Source organism: Dama dama, chromosome 7 (genome assembly GCF_033118175.1).
Source record: "Dama dama isolate Ldn47 chromosome 7, ASM3311817v1, whole genome shotgun sequence".
NCBI lineage: Eukaryota > Metazoa > Chordata > Mammalia > Artiodactyla > Cervidae > Dama > Dama dama.
In genome coordinates this window covers 28,940,982-28,968,058 of record NC_083687.1, presented here as the reverse complement: position 1 = coordinate 28,968,058, position 27,077 = coordinate 28,940,982, and the positions used below count along the sequence as shown (strand labels likewise).

At 35.7% G+C, this 27,077-nt stretch overlaps 1 protein-coding gene across 1 annotated transcript; it reads right to left on the bottom strand.

Annotated features, from left to right (window-relative positions):
• Positions 1-6,057: 6,057 nt before the first annotated feature.
• LOC133059088 (uncharacterized) lies at positions 6,058-26,127 on the bottom strand. The gene is made up of 7 exons (XM_061146122.1): positions 26,099-26,127; positions 23,034-23,051; positions 20,320-20,340; positions 16,405-16,425; positions 12,569-12,646; positions 10,533-10,553; positions 6,058-7,905 (listed from the first exon to the last, which is right to left on the bottom strand). The coding sequence occupies exon 7, from the start codon at positions 7,616-7,618 to the stop codon at positions 6,326-6,328; it is 1,293 nt and encodes a 430-aa protein (XP_061002105.1). The 5' UTR covers positions 7,619-7,905; positions 10,533-10,553; positions 12,569-12,646; positions 16,405-16,425; positions 20,320-20,340; positions 23,034-23,051; positions 26,099-26,127; the 3' UTR covers positions 6,058-6,325.
• Between the last annotated feature and the right edge of the window lie 950 nt (positions 26,128-27,077).

The following is a 27,077-nucleotide window of genomic DNA, read 5'->3' as shown; positions in this document are numbered from 1 at the left end:
TCCTGCTGCTGCTGCTAAGTCACGTCAGTCGAGTCCAACTCTGTGCGACCCCATAGACGGCAGCCCACCAGGCTCCTCCGTCCATGGGATTTCCCAGGCAAGAGTACTGGAGTGGGTTGCCATTGCCTTCTCCGTAGTGTCCTGCAGGGTTACAAAACTGAGATGGAGAAGGCTGTGACGGAGAAACTGAGGACAGAAAGTGGTGAAAGGAAATTTTGAGAGCAAAAGATGGTGAGAGGAAAACGGAGGGGAGAAGGCAGTGACGGGAAAACTGAAATGAAGGGACGTTAGAGAAGAAATTATGAGGAGAGAAGGCTGTGAGGCAAAACTGTGAGGGGAGAAAGCAGGGAGGGGGAAACTGAGGGGAGAAGGTGTAGAGGATGAAACTGAGAGGAGAGGGTGGTGTCAGGAAAATGAGAGGAGACGGTGATGAAGGGGAAACCGAGACAAGGCGATGAGGGAAATAGGGTGAAGATGAGAAAGCGTGATGAAAAAGAAATCAAAGCTGGAAACTGAGAAGAGAGGTTAACGCCAGGGATAGTAAAGGGTGATGCAAGCTCCGCACAGGATGACGCAAGGTCGGCAAGGTGAGGAGGAGCCTGACGCAGAGGGGCCTGGTAGCAGCTGTAGTTGGGAACCCCAGAAAGAGCTCTACCCGGAGTTGCTGCAGCCTGAGACTGTGGTTCCCCACCGGTTTGTCTGATACCTTAGATACAACATGAAGTACACCTACTCACCCTCTGCTCCGTGTGATTAGGAGGATGCCTTCGGGATCTCGGTCCTTAGACCCACCACCGAAAGGAGCCTTGGCTTTTTAGAGGAATTCTCTGAAGGATCAGCCTCAGGAAGAGAGATTGCGCTCGCCTCTTCCAAAGAGCTAAGTTCCTTTCCACCACTTGCCATCTCTCATATACATTGGTATCTCGCAGTTTGAAACCTGAACAAATGCAATGCGTTTTGACTTGTACTTTCTTCGAGAACAGCAGGTATAATATGATCCGTTTTGCGGCTTTTCCTTTCTCCCGTCCTTCTTAAAATCTTTTTGTTTTGAATTAATTTAAGATTTACCAGTAGTGGCAAAAATAGTGTGTCCCAAACAAAGTAGCAAACAAACCATCCCCTCCCGCCCCCCAACTGCCGCTTCGATCCTACCACCCCTCACCCCTCGGCAAAGTAGCCTTCACCCATCTTTACCCAGTGATAGCATCTTACATATTAATAGATTTTTTCAAAATCAGGAAACGGAAATTGGAATAGTATTATTGAGTAAAACTACAGAACTTGTTCAGATTTCACCAGTTTTTATATACTCTTTTTGAATCTATAGTACTATGAGATTTTATCACATATGTAAGTTTATGAGATTATCACTGCTATCAGAATACAAAATAGTTTTATCATCACAAAGACTCTCCCTCAGGCTATGGTTTTTTTAGTTAGACCTTCCCCTAACTTTAACCTTAGACAACCACTGACTTGTTTTCGATCAATTTGCCACTTCAAGAGTGTTATAAATAGAATCATACATGTATAACTACTTGAGATTCAAACAGCATAACACCATGGAGGGCCATCCAGATTAGTCTTTGGGTTAGTAATTTGTTCCTTTTTTGATGGCTTATGGTATTTCCTTGTATGAATATGCCACATTTTGCCATATACCATATACATTTGCTCATTGAAGGACCTTTGGATTGTTTCCTGCTTTAGCCTGTTAGAAATGAAGCTGCTATGAATATTCCTGTACAGTTTTTTGTGTGGACGTTTAGCCTAAACATTTCTCTAGGCTAAATATCCAGTAGTATGATGGTGGCTAGATTATATAGTCAGTGTAAGTTTTGCTTTACAAGAAACTGACAAGCTGTTTTCCAGAGTTGCTGTGTTATTTTACAGTCCCAAAGCAATGTATAAAAGATTCAGTTGCTCTAATTGTTGTAACAGTTGGTATTATAAGTACTTTTAAAATTTTAGCCAGTTTGTAGATCTCTAGTGCTACTTCATCCTGTTTAAATTTGCATGTCTTTAATGTCTGATGATGCTGAATATCTTTTCCTCTGTTTCCTCTTTGGTGAAATGTCCATTCACATCTTTTATTCAGTTTTTTATGGGATTGTTTGTTTTCTTACTGTTGAATTTAGAGAGTTCTTGATATGATACTTTCTGGAGATAAGTCATTTGTTGAGTATGTGTTTTGCAAATATTTTCTCTGAGTCTGTTTCTTGTATTTTCATCTTCTCATCAGGAAGTTTTTTTTTTTTTAACTTTTTATTTTGTATTGGAGTATAGCTTATTAACAATATTGTGATAGTTTCAGGTGCGTAGCAAAGCTACTCAGCCATACCCATACATGTATCTGTTCTCTTTCAAACTCCTCTCCCATCCAGGCTGCCACATAACATTAAGCAGAGTTCCCTCCTCAGGAAGTTTTGAAAACCAAAGTTTTAAATTTTGAGAGTCCAGTTTATCTAATTTTTCTTTTATGGATTGTTATGGCTTTTATGGCTCTTTTATGGATTGTTAACATGGCTCTTCATGTTGTATCTAAGTCACAATATTTTTCCTCTTATATTTGCTTTTAACAGTTTTAGTTTACATTTTAGATTTAGATTTATGATCAATTTTGATTTAATTAAAAAATTAAGTGTGAGATTTAAGTTGCAGCTAATTTTTTTTGTTTGATAGAAGTCCAATTGTTTCAGTCATACCATTTATTGAAAATGCCATTTTGAAAGGATCCAAAATCACCACTGAATTGCTCTTGATTCTTCTTCTGTGATCTCAGTCCTGTTGGTAACCCTATCCAGTGATTTTTCATTTTGGTTATTTTATTTTTTAGTTATAAAATTTTCTTTGCTTTTTCAATTACCATTCCCATGGATGACAAGTTTATATCTACAGTTCAGATATCTCTGAGATTCTTACCTCTTTATCAATTGCCTATTTGATATTTCCTCCTGAAAGGCACATCAAGCTCAATATACACAAAATGGAAATATCTCCTAAATCTATCCATTTTTATCTCCACTAACACCACAAGGTTACCTTTGTCTTTCATATGATTGTAGTAACATCTGATTTGGTCTTCTCATACCACTTTGGCCCTTCTTCAAACTCTCATTCACTTGCAGTTAGAGTTATTTTTGGTTCAAAGTGCAAATCTAATCATGTATCACTAAAAACCTCTTGTTGGTTTTCAATTGGCAAAGATTAAAGACAAAATTTAACAGTTCAGTTCAGTTGCTCAGTCGTGTCCAACTCTTTGCGACCCCATGTCCTCAACGTTCTAAATAGTGTACCTTCTGGCCTGCTTCTCCAGCTTTGTTTTGAACTATCTTTGCTATTGGTTTTTGTGCTCTGGCCACACAGGGCTTCTGTCAGTCCCTGTTGCTGACTGTGTTTGTGCTCATCAAGATGCCTTTGCAGTCCTATCCTACTCTTCTCTTTCCTCTGTTTCTAATGCTTCCTATTCCTCCTTTAGTTCTCAGTTTAAGCAGTACTTTCTTTGTTTAAAATAAGTCTCTTAAAATTAAAAAAAATTGAAGTATAATTGATTTACAATGTTGTGTTAGTTTCTGGTATACAGCAAAGTGATTCATTTCTACATATATGTATATATATATATTCTTTTTCATATTCCATTATAGTTTATTACAAGATACTGAATATAGTTCCGTGTGCTATATCATAGAACCTTGTTTATCTTATGTATAGTAGCTTGTATTTGCTAATCCCAAACCCCAAATTTATCCCTCCCTGCCCCTTTCCACTTTGGTAACCACAAGTTTGTTTTCTCTGTCCCTGAGTCTGTTTCTGTTTTGTATACAAATTCATTTGTATCATATTTTAGATTCCACAAATGATATTTGTCTTTCTCTGTCAAGCAGTGCTTTATTAAGATTATGCCTTCCTTGACCTAGTTGACTAGGTAGAAATCTTCCTACTACAGGTCATTTTAAGAATTATGCTTATTAGAATTGCAATTTTACATGTTTTATTATTGGATTAATGTCTTTCTACTTGGAGTAAGTTTCCATGAGGGCATGAATTGTGCCCACCACTGCATTTTCAGCACCCAAGGCAATGCTTGGCATGTAATAGGCACTTGATATGTTTGCTCAATGAGTCAATCAAAATGGAGTACTAAAGTATGCAGTTGGAAATATAAGCTTGGATCTCACAGAATTAAAAAATGAACTCTACATTGACCTTATAATTGTTATTGTAGGAAGTCTCTCAAATGCAGTATAATTATTATAGGGATAGTGCAAAGCCATTATTTATTACGTCTCAACGGCTCACAAACAATTTAGTATCTTTCTTTTTCTGGATTCCCCTCCTTCGATCAAGGCTGTCATCTTATCAGTTATCCAGTGTCAAAAAACCTGGGGTCCGTTTTGAGTTTATCCATGTCATATACATTCCATTAGCTGTCAAAGTTAGTTCATTTCCTTTTCAAGATGATTCTCACATCTGTTTCTTTTATTTTATCAAATCACTTCCAAATTAATTTAGGCTCTTATCTTTTTATGGCTATGTCACTACAATATGTGCTTCCCTGGTGGCTCAGTGGTAAAGAATCTTGCTACCCAGGTGGCACTAGTGGTAAAGAATCCGCCTGCCAGTGCAGGAGACATGAGATGTGGGTTTGATCTCTGGGTTGGGAAGATCCCCTGGAAGAGGGCACGGCAATACACTGCTATATTCTTGCCTCTAGAGTCCCATGGACAGAGGAGCATGGGAGCTATAGTCCATGGGGTCGCAAAGAGTCAGTTATGACTAAAGCAACAGCATGCATGCACCAGTGCAGGAGATGTGGGTTTGATCCCTGGGTCGGGAAGATTCCCTGGAGAAAGAAATGGCAACCCATTCTTGCCTGGGAAATCCTATAGACAGAGGAGCCTGGCAGGCTACAGTCCATGACATCATGAAGAGTTGGGCACAACTTAGTGACTGAACAGCAACAGCAACAACAGTCACTGCAGTAGTCTTCTACTGATCTCAGCCCCCTTTCTCTTGTCCAAACTACCAAATTACTCTTTCTGCAAGTCATCCCAGCTTATGTTGGTATTTCTGTTGCCTATCAAATAAATAAAATAAAAGCTCAAATCTCTCAAGAACCCTGGTTTTAAATTCCAACCTTATTTTCTTCTGATACCCTCAGTGTTTGGCAAATTTCAATCATTCAGATCCTGTCATCTTTTTTTGCCATATCTAAGAAGATGTGTACTCTTTCAATATTCAATATTTTTCCTTAAATTAACTCACCTTTTTACTGAGTCTCATCCTAATCTATAATTTCTTCAAAGTCAAGGGCTTGATGTGTTTGATACACTTTTTTCCTAATTCTTATGATAAATATTAAATGTTACTATTACAATGTTTACTTGGGTACCATCTGAAGTTGTCTTATATGTTAGTGGTGGTCTGGGGACTACACTTGGGGGAAATTTGCTATATACAAATTCTCTACTCTACTCCCTGCCTATAGAATATATTTTTCGTGTCTAATCTTTTTTTTTTTTTTTGTTATTGTTCCCTCACTTCCTTTCCCAGTCAATTCAATTTAGTAAGTGTTGTGGCAGGCACTGAGGATGAAGACAATGGTAAGATACTGATTTTCCTTTTTCTTTCAAGGAGTTTATACTTTGTTAGAGGAACTACTAATCCACGGGCCTCAAACAATATATAAATCTTACTTGTCTTTTTTGTGATGACCAGCTTAAATTTTACTGCCTATTAGAGTCCTTCATATATTACCTCTGTTCAAAGAGATTTTTCTTTCCTGAATTTTTCCTGTTGTATTTGACTTTCTGAATCATGTTTTGATATTTGTCTTTTAATATTGTTTTACTATTCTCATATTTATCTTTTGATGAAGATATTCTTGCATTCCTCTATGGCTGTTGCATTTAGTAGAGACTAAACAGTTTTAGGCAATACCTAAATAAGGAAGTAATACCTAAGTACCTAAGTAAGGAAATACCATACTTAGTTGAGAAAAAGAGCTTGACATTTCTTTATCAGGGTTTTATTTCAGAAAAATTGTGTTTTGTTGACAATTATACATAATGGACTTACATTTTGAAAAATTTACATTTGGAAGCTGAAGTTTGAAATTGAAAGATCTAAGAAGATGAAATTTATGAAGGATTTTTTTGCCAGGTTGCAAGCAAAGAAGCAGAAATTTTGTGGCTAAAGAAATGTGAGGAATCTATCATTTTAATTGATACTGTAAAAGACTGGAAGCTAGTTTTGAAGTTGATAGTGTTGGAGTGAAATTACTCAATTCTGTTTGTTAGTTTATAAAATCTGGTGCTGTTTTTCGTCAGTGTGACTTTTTACTGTCCTTTTTCTGCCTGGAACTTTTTCTTTGGTTTATATTCTTGTCCTCTTTGCTCATTTTTATTTTATCTCTTTTCTTCATAGTATCGCCTTTGATATTCTTGCTCTTTTTGTCCTCATCTCTCTTTATGTCCTTGTCTTTTATCTTGTCCTCAAATCCCTTTGTATCTTTGTCCTCTGTCTTATTCTCATCTCCCTTCATGTCCTTGTCTTCTGCCTTGTTCTCAGCTCCCTTCATGTCCTTGTCCTCATCTCCCTTTATATCCTTGACTTTTATCTTGTCTTCATCTCCCTTCATGTCCTTGTCCTCATCTCCTTTCATGTTCCTATCCTCTGTCTTTTCCTCACCTCCCTTCATGTCCTTGTTCTCTGTCTTGTCCTCATCTCCCTTCATGTCCCTGTCATCTGTTTTGTCCTTATCTCCTTGCATGTCCTTGTCCTCTGTCTTTTCCTCATTTCCCTTTACATCCTTGACTTCTATCTTGTCTTCATCTCCCTTCATGTCCTTGTCCACTGTCTTGTCCTCATCTCCCTTCATGGCCTTGTCCTCTGTCTTTTCCTCATCTCCCTTCCTGTCCTTGTCCTCTGTTTTTTCCTCATCTCCCTTCCTGTCCTTGTCCTCTGTCTTTTCCTCATCTCCCTTCCTGTCCCTGTCCTCTGTCTTGTCCTCATCTCCCTTCCTGTCCCTGTCCTCTGTCTTGTCCTCATCTCCCTTCCTGTCCCTGTCCTCTGTCTTTTCCTCATCTCCTTTCATATCCCTGTCCTCTGTCTTTTCCTCATCTCCTTTCATATCCCTGTCCTCTGTCTTTTCCTCATCTCCTTTCATATCCCTGTCCTCTGTCTTGTCCTCATCTCCCTTCCTGTCCTTGTCCTCTGTCTTGTCCTCATCTCCTTTCATATCCCTGTCCTCTGTCTTGTCCTCATCTCCCTTCGTGTCCCTGTCCTCTGTCTTGTCCTCATCTCCCTTCATGTCCTTGTCCTCTGTCTTGTCCTCATCTTCCTTTATATCCTTGACTTTTATCTTATCTTCATCTCCCTTCATGTCCTTGTTCTTTGTCTTATCCTCATCTTCCATCTTGTCTTTGTTCTTGTTGCTATCTTCATCTTCTTTCTTGTCCTGGTCCTCCCTGTCTTCATCTCCCTTCTTGTCTTTATTATCTGTGTCCTCGTCTCCCTTCTTTTTCACATTCACCCTTCGTTCCCCAGTTTCACCTTCATCTTTTATACTATCTCCTTTCTTTGATTGGCCCTTTTCTGTTTTATTTTCCTTGTCCATAACCTCCCCGATACCTTTTCTTTTTTCATCTTTTACTCTCTTCCCTTCTTTATTCAGAGTTTTCTCAGGAAGCTTTTCAACTTTCACTTCAGGCTTCGGTTTTTGTCCCTTTTCATAGTTCTCCTCAGGGCCACTTAAATCTCTTTTATGCTGGTATTTAGGACCACTTTGGCTAATTTGTGGTGGGACTATTTGAATTCTCAAATAAATATCCTGTTTTGGGGTAGTTTTTCTTGTTTCTCCAGTGCCACTTTTTGCCTCTGTTTTTGAACATTCTCTCAAATTACCTGAAAATATAACAGAGCATATAATAAAAGTACATAATTAACATCTTAAGTAATTTTGATCTTTTCATATCAAACATTTTTGCTTTGGGTTAAGCTTGAGTCATTAAATTTGCCTTCCCAATAATATAAAATTTGTGAAGCTGTACACACACAAACGGTTAGATAAGAGGTCCTTGAAATACAGTATCTTTTCAAGTATTGAATTGAGAAAAGGGAAAAATACAACACAAGAAATTGGTAATTGCTCAGTAGAATATAGCTAGAGTGTATGATTAAAATTAAAAAGAGATGTAAACTGAAAAGGAGAACTTTTCCTGAGAAAATTATTATATAATATTTATGATTCCTTTAGAAAATTCCATCTCACTTTGAGTGATAACAATTGCCAAACTAGCATTTTGAAAGACTGTGAAGCTGGAACTTTCCTTAGCTGTCTCACAGGTTTTCAAGGATTCTGCATTAAAAATAATTTAGAAATGGTAGCATTACTTAAGGTAGGAAAGCAACTGGTTCTTATAGTATATAAGCATATGACAAATACATTGAGATTACTACAGTGATCTTTTAATTTAAAAATATTTAACAGTTATATGTCAATAATATTGATTGACAAGATCATTTAAATGTTTACATAAATTCTATTTATAAAATCTCATAATTTTATAACAATCTCATATTAAATATTATTTTCAAATTTTAATTATTATAAATAATGCTGTGTTAAACCACCTAATACATATACCTTTGAAAAGCTGTCCTAGTTTTTCTTAGAAAACATTTCTGGAAGTATAAATTCTTAGTCAAAGGGTATGTACATTTTGTATTTTGAAACATCGCCAAATGTACTCTTGAAAAGTTAAACCTTAATATCAATAGGGCATAGAAACAGAAATTTGGCCAAACTCTAAAAACATTATACTCTGTAAACCTTTTCAATCTTTCACAAACTGATAGATTAAAACGAAAGAGCTCCTCTTTATCTGTATTTTTAAAATTAACTCACGTTTTTGGATCTTTAGCATTCTTTCCTGTATACCCAGCTCATTTATTTTTAGATTTCTCCATCATTTTTATTGCTTGATATGTTTTAGAGAACATTTTTTAGAACTTATCAAGAGGCTATAAATATTTGGCTTAAATAAACCAAAGAAATAATTTAGAGTAAACTTCTGGATCAGCTACTGAGTCATTATTTAGACCATAAAGTATTTTCCTGAGAAATGACAAACACTTTCAGTTATATTGAAATGTATCATAAGTTCAGTATTATGACTTTAAGAATGGCTTTGGTTTTTGAGATTTTATGAACCCTCAATTTGGTAGGCTTCAGGGAGAGTTGGGAAAGTGGAGCTTATTCTAATTTTTTTTCAATTCTTTGCTCCATCAAGAATTGAAAGCTTTCTTTTGACTGGTATTTGCAAATTTAAGTCCTTCCTTTCCTTTCTTTGCTTAGCTACATCTGTCTCTTTATTCTCTGCTACCTCCTCATTTTTGTTTGAATCACTGAATACTGTTTTTCAAGAAGAATGCCAATTTTTCTAATAAATAATTTTATCAATATATTTTCCCTTCATATTTATTTTCCTTTCAGTTATAAAGAGTTATTATTTTTTTTAAGTGGCAATAATCCCACAGCAAGGGAAAGGAAGAATTATGTGGTCTCCTCTTCTGCTTAAGTGGTAGTACTAAGCTATTATGTTGTTCAAGACCAAGGTGTTTCTATATGAAGAAAATGGAAAGGAAAATTATTGATATAGGTACTTACTATAAACTTTTCTAAAGTTAAAAGTTTCTTTTTAATCTTTTATTCTTGAATATGGTATATATTTAATGTTGATAATCTTCTTTTCTTAAGAACATCAGTGGTCTACATCCCAGGGCCATCAAATCCTCTATGATATTTGCTGGGGTTGGTAAAGAATATGCTTGCAATGCAGAAGACCCCAGTTCAATTCCTGGGTTGGAAGGATTATCTAGAGAAGGGATAGGCTACCCACTCCAGTGTTCTTGGGCTGCCCTTGTGGCTCAGCTGGTAAAGAACCTGCCTGCAATGCAGGAGACCTGGGTTTGATCCCCCGGTTGGGAAGATCCCCTGGAGAAGGAAAAGGCTACCTAGTCCAGTATTCTGGCCTAGAGAATTTCATGGACAGTCCATGCATGCGTGACTTTCACTTTCAACTTTAGTTGCAGTAGAGATAGACCTTAAGAGGGCTGGGAAGGAGACTACTGCTTCTCCTCAACAAGTGCCTTTTTCCCTTCACTATCTTATTGGGAATTAAAACCTGAAAAGCATTGTAACTGTTGTCTTTAGACCACAGTTTCCTAAATTCAACAGTTAATTTCTTTTAATTTAAGTTTTAACTTCTTTTCTTTTTAAAAACATTTAATTAAAACCAGGAGATACTTTATTTCCTGTTTTTTCATTTTGTGATTTAAATATTTTACTTCCCCGAAATTCCTCTATGAACTGTGGGAATTCTGGGTAAAATGGAAAGAAAGGAGACTGAGATAGGGGAGTCTGAAATGAGATAGACAGTCTGAATTGAAAGTAGACATTTTGTGAAAAGTTCCCTGGATCCTACAGGAGATTAATACATATTAGAATTGACAAATGCCAAGACACTTACTTGAGGGTGCTGAAGCTGCTTCTAAAAAACAAAACCAAAAATTATTTAGACAAAATCCAAAATATGTTTCAAAAATATATTGTTTACTTTCATATTCTTCCAGAAAGAATGCTTTAAAATGGGACATTTGCAGAGCACTAAACCAACCCTGTTTGTTTTTAAAGCAATCTGCTAACTTATGGATCTGGAGGAAGGATAGGAAAGATAGCACCTATGCCACATTTCTCCATGTGTTTTCACTGTTTTTCAACATTTGAAGTTTCTCTCCCTTTTTAATTCTTTCAGTTTTCCTCATGTAATCTCCTCCTGCTCTCTTCCTTATCCTAGGAAATCTGTCTGTCCTTCGCTATTAAAAATTTTTTTTTTGAACTTGTGTCACAGAGTCAATATATTGCTGACAAATTGGCTTAATACTTTCTCTATGGGCAATGTTATCACAAATCATATGGAATATCTTTTTTTCTGTTAGTAAAGAATATCTACTTTAAAAATTATCAGTAATCTATCATATTTCAGAGCAATTAGAAGTCTTTGTAAGGGCTAGAAATGGTAGCCCTTAAATATTATGGAAGACAGAAAAATACCCTGGGAATAAAACAACAAAAGAGCCAATGAGTATCACTGATTCTTCCCGAAGAAAAATACTACCATTGGAGGTCCCTTTGTCTGCACGTGTTGAATATAAATTATATTGATAATCTTCTGTTCTCCCTTTCTTCCTTCATTCCCTCAATGGTTCATTCAACAAATAGTTATTAACCATCCATCATGTTCAGGCACTGTGTCTGGCACAAGGGATTCCATTTTGATTGAGCTTCTAGATGGAGCATCAGGCATAAGCTTTAGGATGTATGCAGAGATGTTTCATGTCCATTTAGGATAAAATTAAAATTCACAATGCAATAGTACCATTGAGTCCATAAATACATATTTTTATACCTTTAATTTACTGTTCAGTTGAATAAACAAACATCAATAGGAAAACTAGAAGTATTTCAAAGGCATAAAAATGATAGAATTCTGGTCTTAGTTTAGAAATGACCATGCACAGGCAGCTAAGTTTCCATTCTAAAATCAGATCCCAGATTATTTCATAAAGCAAAGCTCAGTTTGCTTTAGCACTCTTCAATAGGGAGTTGAAATTCAGGCCCTCCTAAATGTAAGCATTCATTTAAATTTTCTTCCTTCCATTTGTTTCCTCATTGATTCATCTTTTCCTTTACTCTTTTCATAAAATACATTTAAATGGGAAATGTGCTTTATTTATTATTTTCAGGCTACTATAGATAACCATGTACATGCTTCATGCTGAGTCGCTCAGTCATGTCTGACTCTTTGCGACCCCTTGGGCTGTATGGTGAGCCCCACCAAGCTCCTCTGCCCATGGAGTTTTCCAGGCAAGAATAGTGGAGTGGGTTGTCATTTCCTACTCCATGGCATCTTCCTGACCCAGGGATAGAACCTGTGTCTCCTGTATCTCCTGCATTGGCATGTGGATTCTTTACGATTGTGCCACCTGATGGGAGAGATAAATTTTTGAATTCTGTATTTGTTCTGTTTTTTTTTTTTTTTTCCTTTTTTCACACAGAAAACTAGAATTTGGAACCTGAAAGTAATTTTCTTTTTGGTGCTTCCATTGCTTACAAAGAAAAAAAATTATTAATTATTATTATTATTTTTCCATTTGGAGAATGGTTTCTTAGGATAGTATTCCAAACAGAGATTTTGCATACCTCTGCTGAACTCTTTAAGATCTTTGGCGTATGCTTGCTAGGATATCCCACTTTAATTTTTTTCTCACAAACACTGAAACCTGTTTCTCTGTCAAAACCCACCCTCTTTCTAATGAGAGAGGTTTTGAATATGAAGTGATCATCTAATCATACAAGTGGCTGGCCTCTGAGCCCTGTTATTACATTGCTTTCAGACTTGTTTTTTTTCTAAAGTGCAATTCTGATTATGCATTCCTTGAAAACTTCTAATATCCAAACTTCAAGCATGATTCATAAAGTCCTTCATAACTGAGCCCGACTTACTTCTCCAGTCTCCTTTCCTCCTGATGTCAATGCTTCCTGATTCTTCTCTGGATCCAGCATGGAATTCTGGAATCTTCTCTGGATCCAACATGGAATCAGAGGGAGATAAAGTTGAGAGAAAACTTGAGGACGTTGGGTTTATAAAATTTCAGTGAATGTTTCTTTCCCTGAGATAGAACAAGACATTGCCTGACTTCTATAAAATGTATAATATCTTATCTCAGTCACATCCCAGATGCTTTTCTCCAACTGGGCTTCACTTCATCCTTTACTAAACTGCTTTATTATTTACAGAAACCAGGGCTTATCAGAGTTATTAACAAAGTTCTCTATATTTATGATATGATATTTTGAAATCTGATTTCAGAGTAAACTTATGTGGTGACTACTGTTTCACTGCTGAAGTAAATCACCCAAGGTTCCTCAACTCTGAATTAGATTTGAACCCTGGCCACTTTGCTCCAAAATCCTTGCCTCTAAACTCTGTTGTGTTGTTACCACCCTTCTCCCCAACTCCACATTGACTCCTTTGACACTGTAATCCTAGACTTCCAAATCTCTTTATTGAACTTTATTTACTTGAAATATTTCCTATTTATGTATAGGAAATATAAATATAGGATTTTTTATTTCTCTATTCCTCCCCTTCTCTCCACTTTGTTGTTGTTCCACTGTTTGACATTCTTTCAAACGAGAAAGGATCATTAATCTATCTTCAGTCATAGACCAAGAAGGTGGCAGCTATGTTCTGGGAATCCAGAGTTGACTCCACATCATTTTACCTCTTTCTAAAATTTATAGACAAATGCAAAGACTATAATATTCCTCCTTTTATAAAATAAATATTTACAGTCTACCATTTTGGAGACAAGATGTATTAGGTAATGGAGATAGAGGTATTATTCCTATACATTTAGACTTAATAGTTAAGAAAATAAAATCAGTCACTTTAAAAGATACATAGTTTTATCAATGTGGTAGATATTTGGACTTAAGCAGCATTCAGTCTCTCTAAGGTATCAAAACCCTGTAGGAACTACTGAGCTTTTCTTTTATGGAAGACAGCTTGGTGTGCTGGGAGACCTTAAGAAGACTGTACTCTGCAGAGGAAAAGCATCATCAATAGATAGATTAAAATCCTAAATGGGAAAGATAAAGCTGTAGATTTAATAAAAGAAAATAAATAAAAGATCACTTCCAATGGTCTTGGATGTAGGGAAGGCCTTCTTAGAATCTCCAAAGCACATAATGTGGAAAGCAAATGTATTTAAATACATCAAAAGTGTTTCTGTTTAACCAAAAACATTATAGACAAGGTTCATGGACATATGGCAGATTGAGAGAAGATGTTTTCAAGACAAAGAAGTCACGAAGAATTAATACCCAATCTGTCCAAAAGACGCTTGACAAATAACAAGAAAGAGATGGGAACCCAAATGGCAAAATAGTCAAAATATATGAATAGGAAAAGGAAAACTTGAATGGCTGGTAAGTATATAAATATATATGTGAACTCATCAGTAGGCATTGGAAAGCAAAATAAAATAGCAGGGAACTTTCTTGCATCAACCAGAATGGAAAGATTAGAAAGAGAGATAAAAACAAGTGCTCTTCAGATAGAAGGTGAAGGGAACATATTCTTAAGAGCTGGGGAGACTGTAGATTATTACAGTAGTTCTGAAAAGCAATCTATGAATGAAATTATCTGTCTTACCTATCAGCGATACTACTCCAGATTTACCTTCTAGATATATAATTCACAAATTATAAAGAGAACATGCTCTAGTTCTTTGATCTAGATCATTGATGGAGACTTTGCCATCAGTCACAAAGGGAGTGGATAAATACACTGTGGATCCACTGTGGTGGATGCATACTGGTCAGTGAACAGTATGCAGTAATTAGAAGTTATGATCTGGTATTTTGAAATCTGACTTTAGAGTAAGCTTATGTGGTGACTACTGTTTCACTGCTGAAGTAGTTAGAAGCAACTAATGATTCCAGGGATAGATTTTGAAAATAAAGTGAGAGCCAAATAACAAGGTGATTACAAAGTGACATAAATATATCTTGAAAATAAAGTGATGATACATGAAAAAAGTCAAGGAGTTGGACTAGTGCCTTAGCAACACATTGAGTTGGCCAAAAAGTTTGTTTAGATTCTTTCCATACTATTAAATGGAAAAACCCCAACTTATTTTTTGGCTAACTCATTACTTTAAAAGATAAGTGTAAACACTTAGGACTGCTGACAACACTACATATTTTAAAGTGATAGGTGTAAACAGACCAACTATGAATAATTAAAGGATGAAGGACATGGCAGGGTCACCAGAGGATTTACAAAAGTATAAAAATAATATGAATGCATGATACTAGTGTGTAGGATGCAATAGTGAGGGTAAGGTTGAAGATTCAGCAGAGTGGGATGATTGTTGGAGAGAGAGCTCCCAGAACTGATGAATGGTGGTGGAATCCACATCCAAGCGGGAGGAGCTGATCTTTGATAGGAGAGACGAGGCCATTGGCTACTACTGTAGTCGGAGGGAAGATAAATGGAAGGCTTCACCTGCAGGTTATTTGGTGGCAGAAATCTGTAATTGCGTGTAATATTTATTTTTATTCATCCAATATGATGCGTGGTCCCTGTGGGGAGTAAAAGGTGTGGAGCGATTTTATATTTATGGAGAAGGCAATGGCACCCCACTCCAGTGGTCTTGCCTGGAGACTCCCAAGGACGGGGGAGCCTGGTGGGCTGACGTCTATGGGGTCACACAGGGTCGGACACGACTGAAGTGACTTAGCAGCAGCAGCAGAGTCACAAAGATTATTTCAAATAGTTTCTGTGGAAAATGGGAGAGCAAGCGGATGTGGAAAGAGTTACTGTGGCCAGTTTTGAGTATCCACTTGAGGCCATCAGCCATGAGTCAATGGAGGCACATGTCTGTATGGCTGGTGTTATTTTCCTGTAGCACCCAGTGTAAAAAGTGTTTGTGTAGAGAAGGAGGATGGCAGAATTAGTCCAAGATTACATGCAAATCTGTTCTGATAGATGAAAAGTGGGCCAGAGGATTTGGAGGTATTGTCCTGTAAGTGACAAGAGTGATGTCTATGGAGTTAGGAAGTAAAGACCGGATAGTGGTAAATGAAACAGGAGAAATTAGAAAAGTCAAGAAATTAAAGGTGTCAGTGAGGTCAGTAACTGGCGATGTGGGATGAAGGCTGCTGCAAAGCTGGAAGTTTGTTGTTGAGAGATAATGAGAACATCAGAGTATCTACTGCTTCATCACTGGGATATGATTTTGTCATTTTGATTTTTAAAACTTAATTGTTCCCATTTTCTTGTCCAAAGTCTTTGTTTCCTATTTTTCATCTTTCTGTTCAATTCATTTAAAAAATACCATTCCTCTCCAGTTGTGTCCTGTCAACTTGTAAAAACCTGTGGTTCCTCAAAATATTGTACTATCTTTTATTTACTTCTTACTCTGTTGTCTAGCCTCCCAAGTACACCTCTGGGTACTGAATATAAACTTTAAATGTTTAACAAGTTCTTTCCCCCTCATTTTACACTCTTATTTCTCTATATTCCTCTTTCTGCTTCAATTCATTTAACTTACAACTTTAGCATACATTTTCCTCCCCTTTGGTTTGGAATAAGAATAATATCCTTTACAGGTTATTTTTCTACAGGTAAGTGGCATTTAATTTCCAGGAATTCAGTAAAATTCTTAACTTGTCCCTCACTGAAAATGACAACCAGCAAAGTTAATAATAGTCCATGTACCCTATAATAGTCCATTACATAAAGTAATTATAAATATGGCAGTGTTACTTACTAGGTGGTGGTATAACTTTTGCTGAAATACAAGAGACATGTTGTTTTAGTCAGTTATGGGTATAGCATATTTTTCCCCTGTTAATCTCCCACTGAGGAATCTTATAATGACAACTAAGAAGCACAAGGATTTCTGTTACAATTATTTTGATGCTGGAATCCCTGTCAACATGATCACTTATGAAGTATGTCTGATGTCTTCAGAGCCTGGCAAATACCTGCTTCTTTCCATTTCTTCATTTTGTAGTTTTCCCATTTTTCATTCTAACTTTTCTTACATTTGGTCCTCATTGTCCTCATTGTCAAGAATGTGTGACTTAAACTATAATTTGTTGGTTCTGCTTTTTATTCTTTTTGTTAATCAGTGGAGTTTTGGTCTACAAATTCATTGGCAAATCTTCTTAATTAGCATAAAACTAACTTAAAAAGATTAGAGACTTCATGAAAAATTGAAAATAAATTAACACTATAGAAATCAATTACATAATTTTATTTACTCTAAAGGATTAAACAATTTAAAGATAATTTAAAGCCAGGTTGTAGTAGACTAAGAAGTGGATGTTGAAGTAGCATTAGAGGTAAGGAATGAGGACAAATCTGATGCAGTTTAGCCATGATGAGAGAGGGAGTGGCTGGGTTGGAGCAGGTGGTTGGGTCATGGAAGAATTTAAAAAAATACAGGATGACATTAAAATGTTTAAATGCTGAAAGGGAGAAATTGAAGATAACAGGAAATGTGAGTTTTGAGGTCAGCTAAGTCTCTAAGGGAATGAAATGGGATGGGATCTAGAACTCAATGAAGGAGTTGAATTTTGATACATAAAATACTGCTGTCCTTGTTGACAGGAACACTTAAGATCTACACTCAGTAATTTTAAAGCATACAATATTGTATTATTAACTACAGTCACCATACTGTACATGGGAGCCTCAGGAAATTTTTTACCTTATAACTACGTCTTCCATTTTTCTTGCTCCCCAGCCCCTGCAAGCACCATTCTATTCTTTGTTTCTAAGGAATTTGCTTTTTAAAAAAAGATTCCACACGTATTTGATACTATACAGTATTTTCTTTCTCTGTCTAGCTTATTTCACTTAGTGCAATGCCCTTCAGGTTCATTCATGTTGTGAAAGCAAATATTTCTGAACACATGATTGTTTTGTCCTTCTATTCTTTTACGTTGCTGTGTCACTCTGGGACTTGTGGCCTCTCAAAGCTTTAACAATGCTGTGCTTGTGTGCTTGGTTGCTCTTTGCGTGTCCGACTCTTTGTGACCCCATAGACTGTGGCCCACCAGGCTCCTTTGTCAATGGGGATTCTCCAGGCAAGAACACTTCTCCAGGGGATCTTCCTGACCCAGGGATCGAACTGGGGTCTCCTGCATTGCAGGTGGATTCTTTACCAGCTGAGCTACTAGGAAAGCCCTTAACAATGCTAATGCTGTGAAATTTTGAAATCGGCTTTCCTAAAGTTCACATATCTGATACTTTTTAGCCATTTTCTCCTTTATACTCACATCGTCTAAGTTCGTGTGATCTTTTACCAAGGCTTTCTGGTTCTTTTTCTCATTAATACAATCCATTTTGTTTGTGTAAATTAGGTTGAGAGTAGCATCATTGACTCAATGGACATGAGTTTGGGTGGACTCCTGGAGTTGGTGATGGACAGGGAGGCCTGGCGTGCTGCGGTTCATGGGGTTGCCGAGTCAGACATGACTGAGTGACTGAACTGAACTGAACTGAAGTACTCCTGTTACTTTTTCTACACATAATAAGATGTTTAAAGTCAGTTTAAATTTAACTTTGTAGTTTCCATTTTCTTATACATTATGCTTTTATTTTTTGCTCTTCTTCCATTTATCAACTTAGAAAATAGTCACAACCTAAAAGTTAAGAGTTATGTTTCGTTTGGTGGGAAGTTTTAGGACATCAAGCCCGAGAGACAGCATCTCAAGTAACCCTGAGAGAAATGCTACAAGTAGGTAAGGGGAGGAGCCAGGTTATATAGAAATCTTACAATGAAGGACCAGTAGTCTGAACATCAAAAGGTTACTGTTAATTAAAGAAAATCAGATATCCCAAGTTAAGGAATTTAGTGCTTTTCTATGTATGGAAAGATGCAAGAGTCTGGGCTCACTAAAATCATTCCTTTCATATGTATCTCAGCTATCCTGGGGCCAGTATCCTGTATTTTTCACATCCTGAGCTTCCTTGGACTCACCATAGTGAGTGGCTACAATTTGATGGCTGTTATATTGCAAGTATTTTTCTCCTTCCTGAGTGCCCTTAGGCCCACATTAGAGCGCTGGAATTGCAGATGACTGTGAAATCTTTTTTTACTGATATGGTAGAAAATATTCCATTTCTCACATTTCACTTAAAATGTTACCCATTTGAATTATATCCTATCAATTTTGATATCCTGAGAGAAGTATATATATGGCCAGTTCTTTTATTCACTTTCTGTATTGTCTAGGCATCTGAGTGACTTTGGGGAGCTAGGAATAAGATTTATAAATTTCATCTTATGATTTTCTTCCCTTACTCTCACCCATTTCTTTTGTTTCTCAGTTTTCCTTTCCTAGCTTCAACTAAGTTAATTCATTTCATTTAAATTCTTTAAATGTCTCCTGATTCCTTTTTCTGAGAATGTTATTTTGTGGTTTGGCAAGTCAGCTAACTTGACACAATGCTGAAATTCTTAGCTATTCTTTCTACAAATCAGTGAGGTTTAGTTTCAAGAAAATTTTCAGTAACTGAGAAGTCTTAACTTGTGTCCAATTGACCATGACAACCTTCAAAGTTAGTTGAAGTCTTTATACTATAATCATTAACAAGGTAAATAATGTACTTACCACTAGGTGGTTCAGCTTTTGTTGAAATATAAGCACAAACAAGTAGTTATTTGTTAACCTGTTATTGAGCAGCACATTTTCCTTTTTAAAAGCTTCCAATTTGGAAATCTTATAAAATGATACCCAACCAGCACAAACACCTCTGCCATGGTGATGTATTGCTATAGTTCCTGGTCAAATGGTCCTTTATTGGTGTGTGCCATGCTAAGTGCCAAGACTGGAGAGAACTGTGGTAAGATTTTAGTCTCATCACCCATTTGTTGTGGTAGCTCCTCTGTGATATCTCTGCTGAGAAGCTTATTACTGGGGCTGTTTATTAAAGGGGAACCCATTACTTTCCCTAATCATTTGTATTTATCTTTGAACAACTCATTTTCATCCTTTCTTAATAGCCTCTCATATATACTTTCTCTTTTCTCTTAATGTTGACTCCCTTTTATGTAGACTCCAGTCTACATTGTTTTTCTTTTAAAGTGAATTTTATTTGTTCTGAGGAATATACCCTCTTAGTTATTCAGGGCATTTAAGCTTTTCAGCAAACTGTCAGTAATCTCTAAAAATCCTCACCACTCAGGGCTGAGTATACAGTGAGAAATACTAATATGAGGTTTCAAATTTGGGTATGTTAATTGTCAGAGTAATCAAAAATTCTTTGTGAACTTATTTATCCCAAAATCACTTATGCTGAGAAATAGAAAAAAGCTTAAGCATGGGTTTCTCAGCAGCTCCTATAAACAAACATAAATGAGTGCAGTTTAACGTACAGATTGTATAATTAATAATATGCTTCTTTGAGTTATTTCTACATCTAATTTCCTTAGAGCACAAAAACTTTCATGGCATTGCTAACCCCATTAAAGAATCATGTATTGTTTTGTAGTTTGGTTACAGTTTTAAAATCACAATTTCCTACTAATTAGCAAACTTTTGGATATGGAAGGGAAAAAGGCAAAAGGAGACATCATAACATTAATGCTGGACACAGAAGCAGCCAGATTCAGCAAAAACATACATACAGCTAAACTGAAATGATTTGGAGTGGAGAAATGGAAAGAACTTACCTCTGGCTCTCACATCTTTTTCTATAATAAAAAAGAAATAAATGAAGTTGAAAAATCTTGGATATAGCTATTTCTTGAGTACAAAATAATTACAATAGCTAGTGATAATTGGTTGATTAACATGTGCCTAGGCAATGTTCCAACTGATTAAACTATTTTAATTCTCACTCAAATCCCATGAGGTGGCTATAATTGTTACCTTCATTTTATCAATGAAAGAACTAGTAGAAATAGGTTAAGTAAACTGCCCAAGACCAGGCAGTTCAGTGGTCAATTCTGCATTTATACTTAAGCATCAAAACCCCAGAGCCCATACTTCTATGGTCCTTTATATGTATATTATTTTGGGTCTTTAAAGTTCCATGTTGGCTGCTTTGGCACTATAATCCAACACAGCAAAATCTCTTAAACATTAATTTCTTCACTTTTTTATACAAGATCTTCTATGTTTATAATTGAAGCTTTTGAAGTTGGCTTTCCTAAAGTTTAGTCTAGAATATCTGACAATTTTTGGTTGTTTATCATCAGTTATCACAAAATCTAAGCTTATGTGGACCATTATTTTTTAAACATATTTTTTCTTATTAGTACAACTCCTTTTGTTAGTATGAATTGGGTTGATGGTAATTCTATGTGCTTCTTCAATTTCATTAAGATAAATTATAGTCATTGATTCTTTTGCATTTTGCTGTTTCCATTTCCCCATCTGATTTTTATTTTTTAGGATTTCTGTCTTCATCCTATTTGTAATATTAATCCTAATTGATTCCATTTTATTAATTTTGTAATTTCAGAAGAAACATGTGTGTGTGTGCTAATTCGCTTCAGTGGTGTCTGACTCTTTGTGACCCTATGAACTGTAGCCCACCAGGCTCCTCTGTCCATGGCATTCTCCAGAATACTGCAGTGGGTTGCCACACCCTTCTCCAGGGGATCTTCCCAACCAAGGGATGGATGGAATCCAGTCTCTTTTGTCTCTTCCATTGGTGGGCGGGTTCTTTACCACTGGTGTCACCTGGGAAGCCCCAGAAGGAACATAGGTATAGTCTATTCTTTTATTCTCTTTACTTGTTCAGATAATTTTTGGATCCTGTGTGTAAGATTTAGAAGATTTATCAAGGTGTTTAAAAAAAATTATCCTTCATTGTATTTCTCTATTTTTAATTCTCAGCTTTGACTCATTTTTATCTCTAGCAAGAACATTCTTCTTTGTCACTGGTAAGTCTGTTGACTTGATTGAATGATAATGTACTTTTATGTTTACTTTTTTGATTTGGTTTTAGTTTCAAAATAATTGGCAGCAACAATAAAGTTCTTGATTTCTGCCCCACTGTAAAATAGCAATCATAGAATGTAATAATAGTCCTGTGCATGCAGCAACAGACTATTGTCAGTAGAATTATAAGATACTGTACTTACTAAGAGGTGGTGAGGTTTTTGCTAAAATAAAAGCACAAACAATTATTGTTATTATTTTTAAACTATTAAGTATACAATGTATACCCCTTGTAAATATTCATTAAGGGAGTCTTATAAAATAATATTCAAAAAGCTCAAAGACTTCTACATCAGTTAATTTGATGCTGTGAGTCCTAGCAAGGTGGTCCTTTATGAGAATGTAAGACACAGTCTTGGGACCGGAAAGTACCTTAATTCTTAGGTTTTGTGCTATTATATCATAACATCTTCTTTTAAAAATTGAAGTACAGCTGACTTACAATACTATATTACCTTCAGATGTACAATATAGTGATTCAATATTTTTATAGATTATGCTCCATTTAAAGTTATTGCAAAATAATGACTATATTTCCCTGAGCTGTGCAGTATATCATTGTAGCTTATATATTTTATACATAATAGTTTGTGTCTCTTAATCTCATACCTCTATCTAACCTCTTCCCTGTTTCTTCTCCCTACTGATAACCACGGGTTTGTGAGTGGTTACCACTCTCTGTATCTGTGAGTCTTTTTCAGTGTTGTTATAGTCATTCATTTGCTTTATTTTTTGGACTCCACATATGAGTGATAACATAGAATATTTGTCTTCTTCTGTCTGACTTATTTCACTAAACATAATACACTCTGTCCATCCATGTTGTTGCAAATGCAGAATTTCACTCTTTTTTTAGTAACTGAATAATATTCCATTGTACATATATACCACATCTTCTTTATTCACTCATCTGTTGATGAGCACTTAGGTATGGCTTCCATAGTTTGGCTAGTGTAAATAATGCTCTCTGAACATGGGAATACATCTGTCTTTTTGCTTAATCTTTAGCTTTTAGATGAAGTGGACCATAGTCTATTTACCCACCTGCAGTGGGTCTATAAAATTCCTGCCAACTAGGAAATTTATGCTTGAGACTGTTCATTAAAGAGGAGCTCATTCTTTTGTGCATCCTTTATATAGTCATGTCCAGCATGGTGACTATAGTTAATAATAATATATTGTATATTTGAAAGTTGCTAAGAGAGTAGATCTTAAAAGCTTTCAACACAAAAAACAAATGTAACTATGTATGGTTATGGATGTTAACTAGACTTATTGTGTTCGTTTCATGATATCTATTAATATTGAATCATTATGCTATACACTTGAAACCAATAGAATGTTGTATGTTAATTATATCAGTAAAAAACTATAGGGATAACTTTCAGGCTAGTATTTAAATTAAAAGACATAACAGTTGAGGAAAAGGAAAACTTACCAACTGGTTCAGCAAATCCTGATTCAGAGAAAAAACATTTGTCAGTTCTAATTATAAAGTCACATGTTATCATATTAACAACAAATTCTATGGTATTTGGATTCTCTTTTACATTTTAGCTATGGTATTTACTTAGTTATAAATATATTTCTAGAAATTGTGTTCTTTTCTTTTATGTCCTTAGTAATGCCCAAATTGGGGACCCGGTGCCTTAAAAAATTGAAAATAGAGCTACTACAAGACTCAGCAATACCGCTCTTGGGACCCAGCAATCCCACTAAAACATACAATCAATTTGAAGATTTGCTACGTACCTTTAAATCTATAAATAACTAAATCTAGAAACACATTGAAAAATTTTTTTACTAGTAGCATCACTGATTTTCATTTATGCTCATGTAATACATATAAGTAGTACATCATGGTAATTAAAATTGGAATTCTTTCAGTGACACAAAAAGTAGTGGTGTTAGTAGTAAGTCATTTCTGACTCTTTGCAATCCCATGGACTGTAGCCCTCTAGGCTCCTCTGTCCATGGAATTCTCCAGGTAAGAATACTGGAGTGGGTTGCCATTCCTTTCTCCAGGGGATCTTCCCAACCCAGGAATCAAACTTGGGTCTCCCGCACTGCAGGCAGATTCTTTACCACCTGAAGCCCCTTTTAGTGACAGTTGAGGCTTAATACTCCTCCAAATGTTTACTGTTTGAATTTTTCTCTTGGGCAAATTAATGGTACATGTTCTTCAACCATTTGTCAATAGAGAAACTATTGACCTATACAGATATTTTTGGTAGGTCAAGCTTGTGCTAGCTGTGGTATCATTTCTACTCTGTTACTTTGAAGAAATTGGATTATATAGCTGATGCTTCTGTTGTGTTCTAAGAGAAGACCTGAAGTCTGGAGTTAGGGCTCCTTTATTCTGGTAGAAGGGCAAAGTGAATTATCTTCTTGGAGCCTATATAGATATTGTTTTCTTGCCCATTGCAATCAGTTTATACTATTTTTGGACCTGTCAAGGAGTCATACCACTTAATCTCCCTTCTTCTTATACTTTTATTAATTTTCCTCATCTCTTTGTTTATACTTATGAACGTCACATTGGATGCAGTATCAAAAACTGGTAATAGTATTTCTCATAAAGAGTGTGTGTGTATATATATATATATATATATACACATATAATATATATACAAAATATATATATACTATACATATATAGTTGTTTCTTAATCTTTTACAGCATCATCAATTATTCATCTGTATCACACAGAGAAAGGGTAGAGAAATATTAGCATTGAGGTTTTAGACCACTGACACTGTAATATCCAATAGTCTATAGATTTTAGGATTTGAAAGGAACTTACTGATGGTTGATACAGGTGCTTTAAAGCAGAAAGAAAAATAAAGACATAAGTAATGTGTAGTATATGAAAATATACCCAATCAAGAAATTTCTCTATGTGTGTGTTGAAATAAAACTGTCAATCATGTAATTTTCAGAGGGTGCTTCAAAAACAAAAGTCAAGGGAATTTCAAAGCAGTTGAGATTCTTTGTGTTTCATGAAAGATCATTTTAATGTCTGATTAATCTCAGAAATCGTAGTGTTCTATTTGAAGGGCCTCTGTTGAGAGGCTATTTTTTGTGTACTTTACTTTTCTTACCCAGAGAAAAGAACTATTAATATTAAAATCTTTTAGGAAAGCAGTATGATGTTACAGTAAAGTTTTACCTATTTTTTTTCATCATTGGACTCTTGTCTTCTGCAATGCAGATGTCATCTGCATTTTGAAAGTATTTTTATTTGTTTTGTGGTATTTAGTCTTATAATGGATACTTTTAAACTTTTCTGAAAATTGTCAGTAATTTCTAAAGAAGGCTCACTAATGTGAGAGGAACATAGAAAGGGAAACAATAGCATTAGAACATGCAAAGTTGATTTATGGGTATGGATGGGCTTATCTGTCAAAATGTCTTTATGCATATGTTTTCCAGATACTAGCCACAGAAAAGTAACTTACTGGAAATTTTCTCAACAGTTCCAAACAAAACAAAATCAAGACCTACTATCTTAGGCTTACCTAAAATATTTCTTTGCATTTTTTTAATACTTAGCTTTCAAACCAGTTAGTTACCTTTTTTTGGAAGTCCTAGCAGAAACATAGTATATGCATTATTCTTGTATTCTCCTCTCCTAAATTTTCTATCTTTTTAATGAAACAGTATAATGTGTATAAAATTTAGATAGCTCTTCAATTAGTTCCTTCTTCCTCTCCCCTCTTTTAATTATAGGACTAGTTTCCTTTCCTACTTCCATTGCATCATTAAAATATTAATATTTTTCTTTCTGTCCTAGTATGGACATGTAAATTTCTTTAAATAGACAAATCAGTTCTCTTGATATAACAATTTATTTGTCAGTTTATTCTTTATATAAGCCATTGAGGTTCATTCTAACTCTAAATTAACTTTTGATCTGAAAGTGAAAAATCCGTTAATAAAATCTTATGTATCCAATAATGGCCCAGTATATGCTAGTGTTATAAAGAAGCCAATAAATTTACCGATAGGTAGTATAGTTCTGCCTGAAATATAAAACAAGCCAGCATTAGCCCATACATGTAAATACATTTTTTATTATGAATTTAGCTTTTATTCAAAATTAAATAAGCAAAAGCAAAAAGTTAAAGAAACTTTTTACAAATTACTTACATAAAACAAAGTTAAGAGGGACAGTCACAAGTCTGCAACAAATAATTGCAAAAGTATCTAGGGCAGCATGAATACAGACCATATCACAGCACAGTGACCTAACTGTGGTATGAATAAGGCATAACTAACATTTGCACCAAGACCAGGATTAAAAAAATCAAAAGACATACTTTAAAAGCTTAGTTCTACATTAAGCTTTTTCTCTTCCCTCAGATCCTTAATGGGTTTATACTATGTACTTTTTCTTAAACAAACACATCATGTCAGACTATAAATTACACAAATGGGCAGTTAATGTGAAAAGCACCCTCCCACAAAATGTACAAATGTACTGAACTGAGTTCTCCATTTACCTTTATGTACTGCTGCTACAGCTAAGTCACTTCAGTCGTGTCCGACTCTGTGAGACCCCATAGACGGCAGCCTACCAGGCTCCCCAGCCCCTAGATCCTCCAGGAAAGAACACTGGAGTGGGTTGCCATTTCCTTCTCCAATGCATGAAAGTGAAAAGTGAAAGTGAAGCTGCTCAGTCGTGTCCGACTCTTAGTGACCCTATGGACTGCAGCCTACCAGGCTCCTCCGTCCGTGGGATTTTCCAGGCAAGGGTACTGGAGTGGGTTGCCATTGCCTTCTCCACCTTTTTTTGGTACTGTGCATCTATTCATAAAACACTTAAAACTAAAAAACAAAAACAAAACAAAACAAAAAAAAAACACACACTTAAAACTGTGAAAATATGCTTTGCAGTGTGAAAATATGCTTTGCAGTGTGAAAATATGGTTTACACTTAACCCTAAACCAGATTTCCACAGTTTTAAGTGTTTTATGAATATATGCACAGTGCCAAATCAGGTTTGCAGTTGTTCCTGAAAACTGGCTCAAGGTTCTGCATCCAATGCCCATCGGCTATTGGGATGCAAGTATTTACATAAAAAAGAAACTGTGTCTTAGTCAATGATCAAGACAGTTCAGCACGAGTGGTATTTCCAGCTCAATACCGTAGCTTAAATACTTGTGCAAACTAAGCATTAGGACAGAGAAATCTGAGGCAAATTCATTTTGCAAAAACTTGTATCACTACTGTTGTAAACTTGGGCAATAAATGACCCTTGGCAAGTACTGCTCTCTATGGCTTTTTATTTTTCTTTTAAAATTTTAAAGCCAGAGAAAATGCACTCATACTACCCCCACATGCAGACACACACACACACACACACACACGCACACACGCACCCACACCACATACATACACACAGTTCTCATTTCGTTCAGAGTATGGTACATAGTTCATCAGAGTGTAGAGGTTTAACACACATTCAGTGTGTGTTTTTC

Coding starts and splice junctions, on each gene's coding strand:
- LOC133059088 (XM_061146122.1), bottom strand. CDS start 7,618: ATGGACAAGGAAAATAAAACAGAAAAGGGCCAATCAAAGAAAGGAGAT.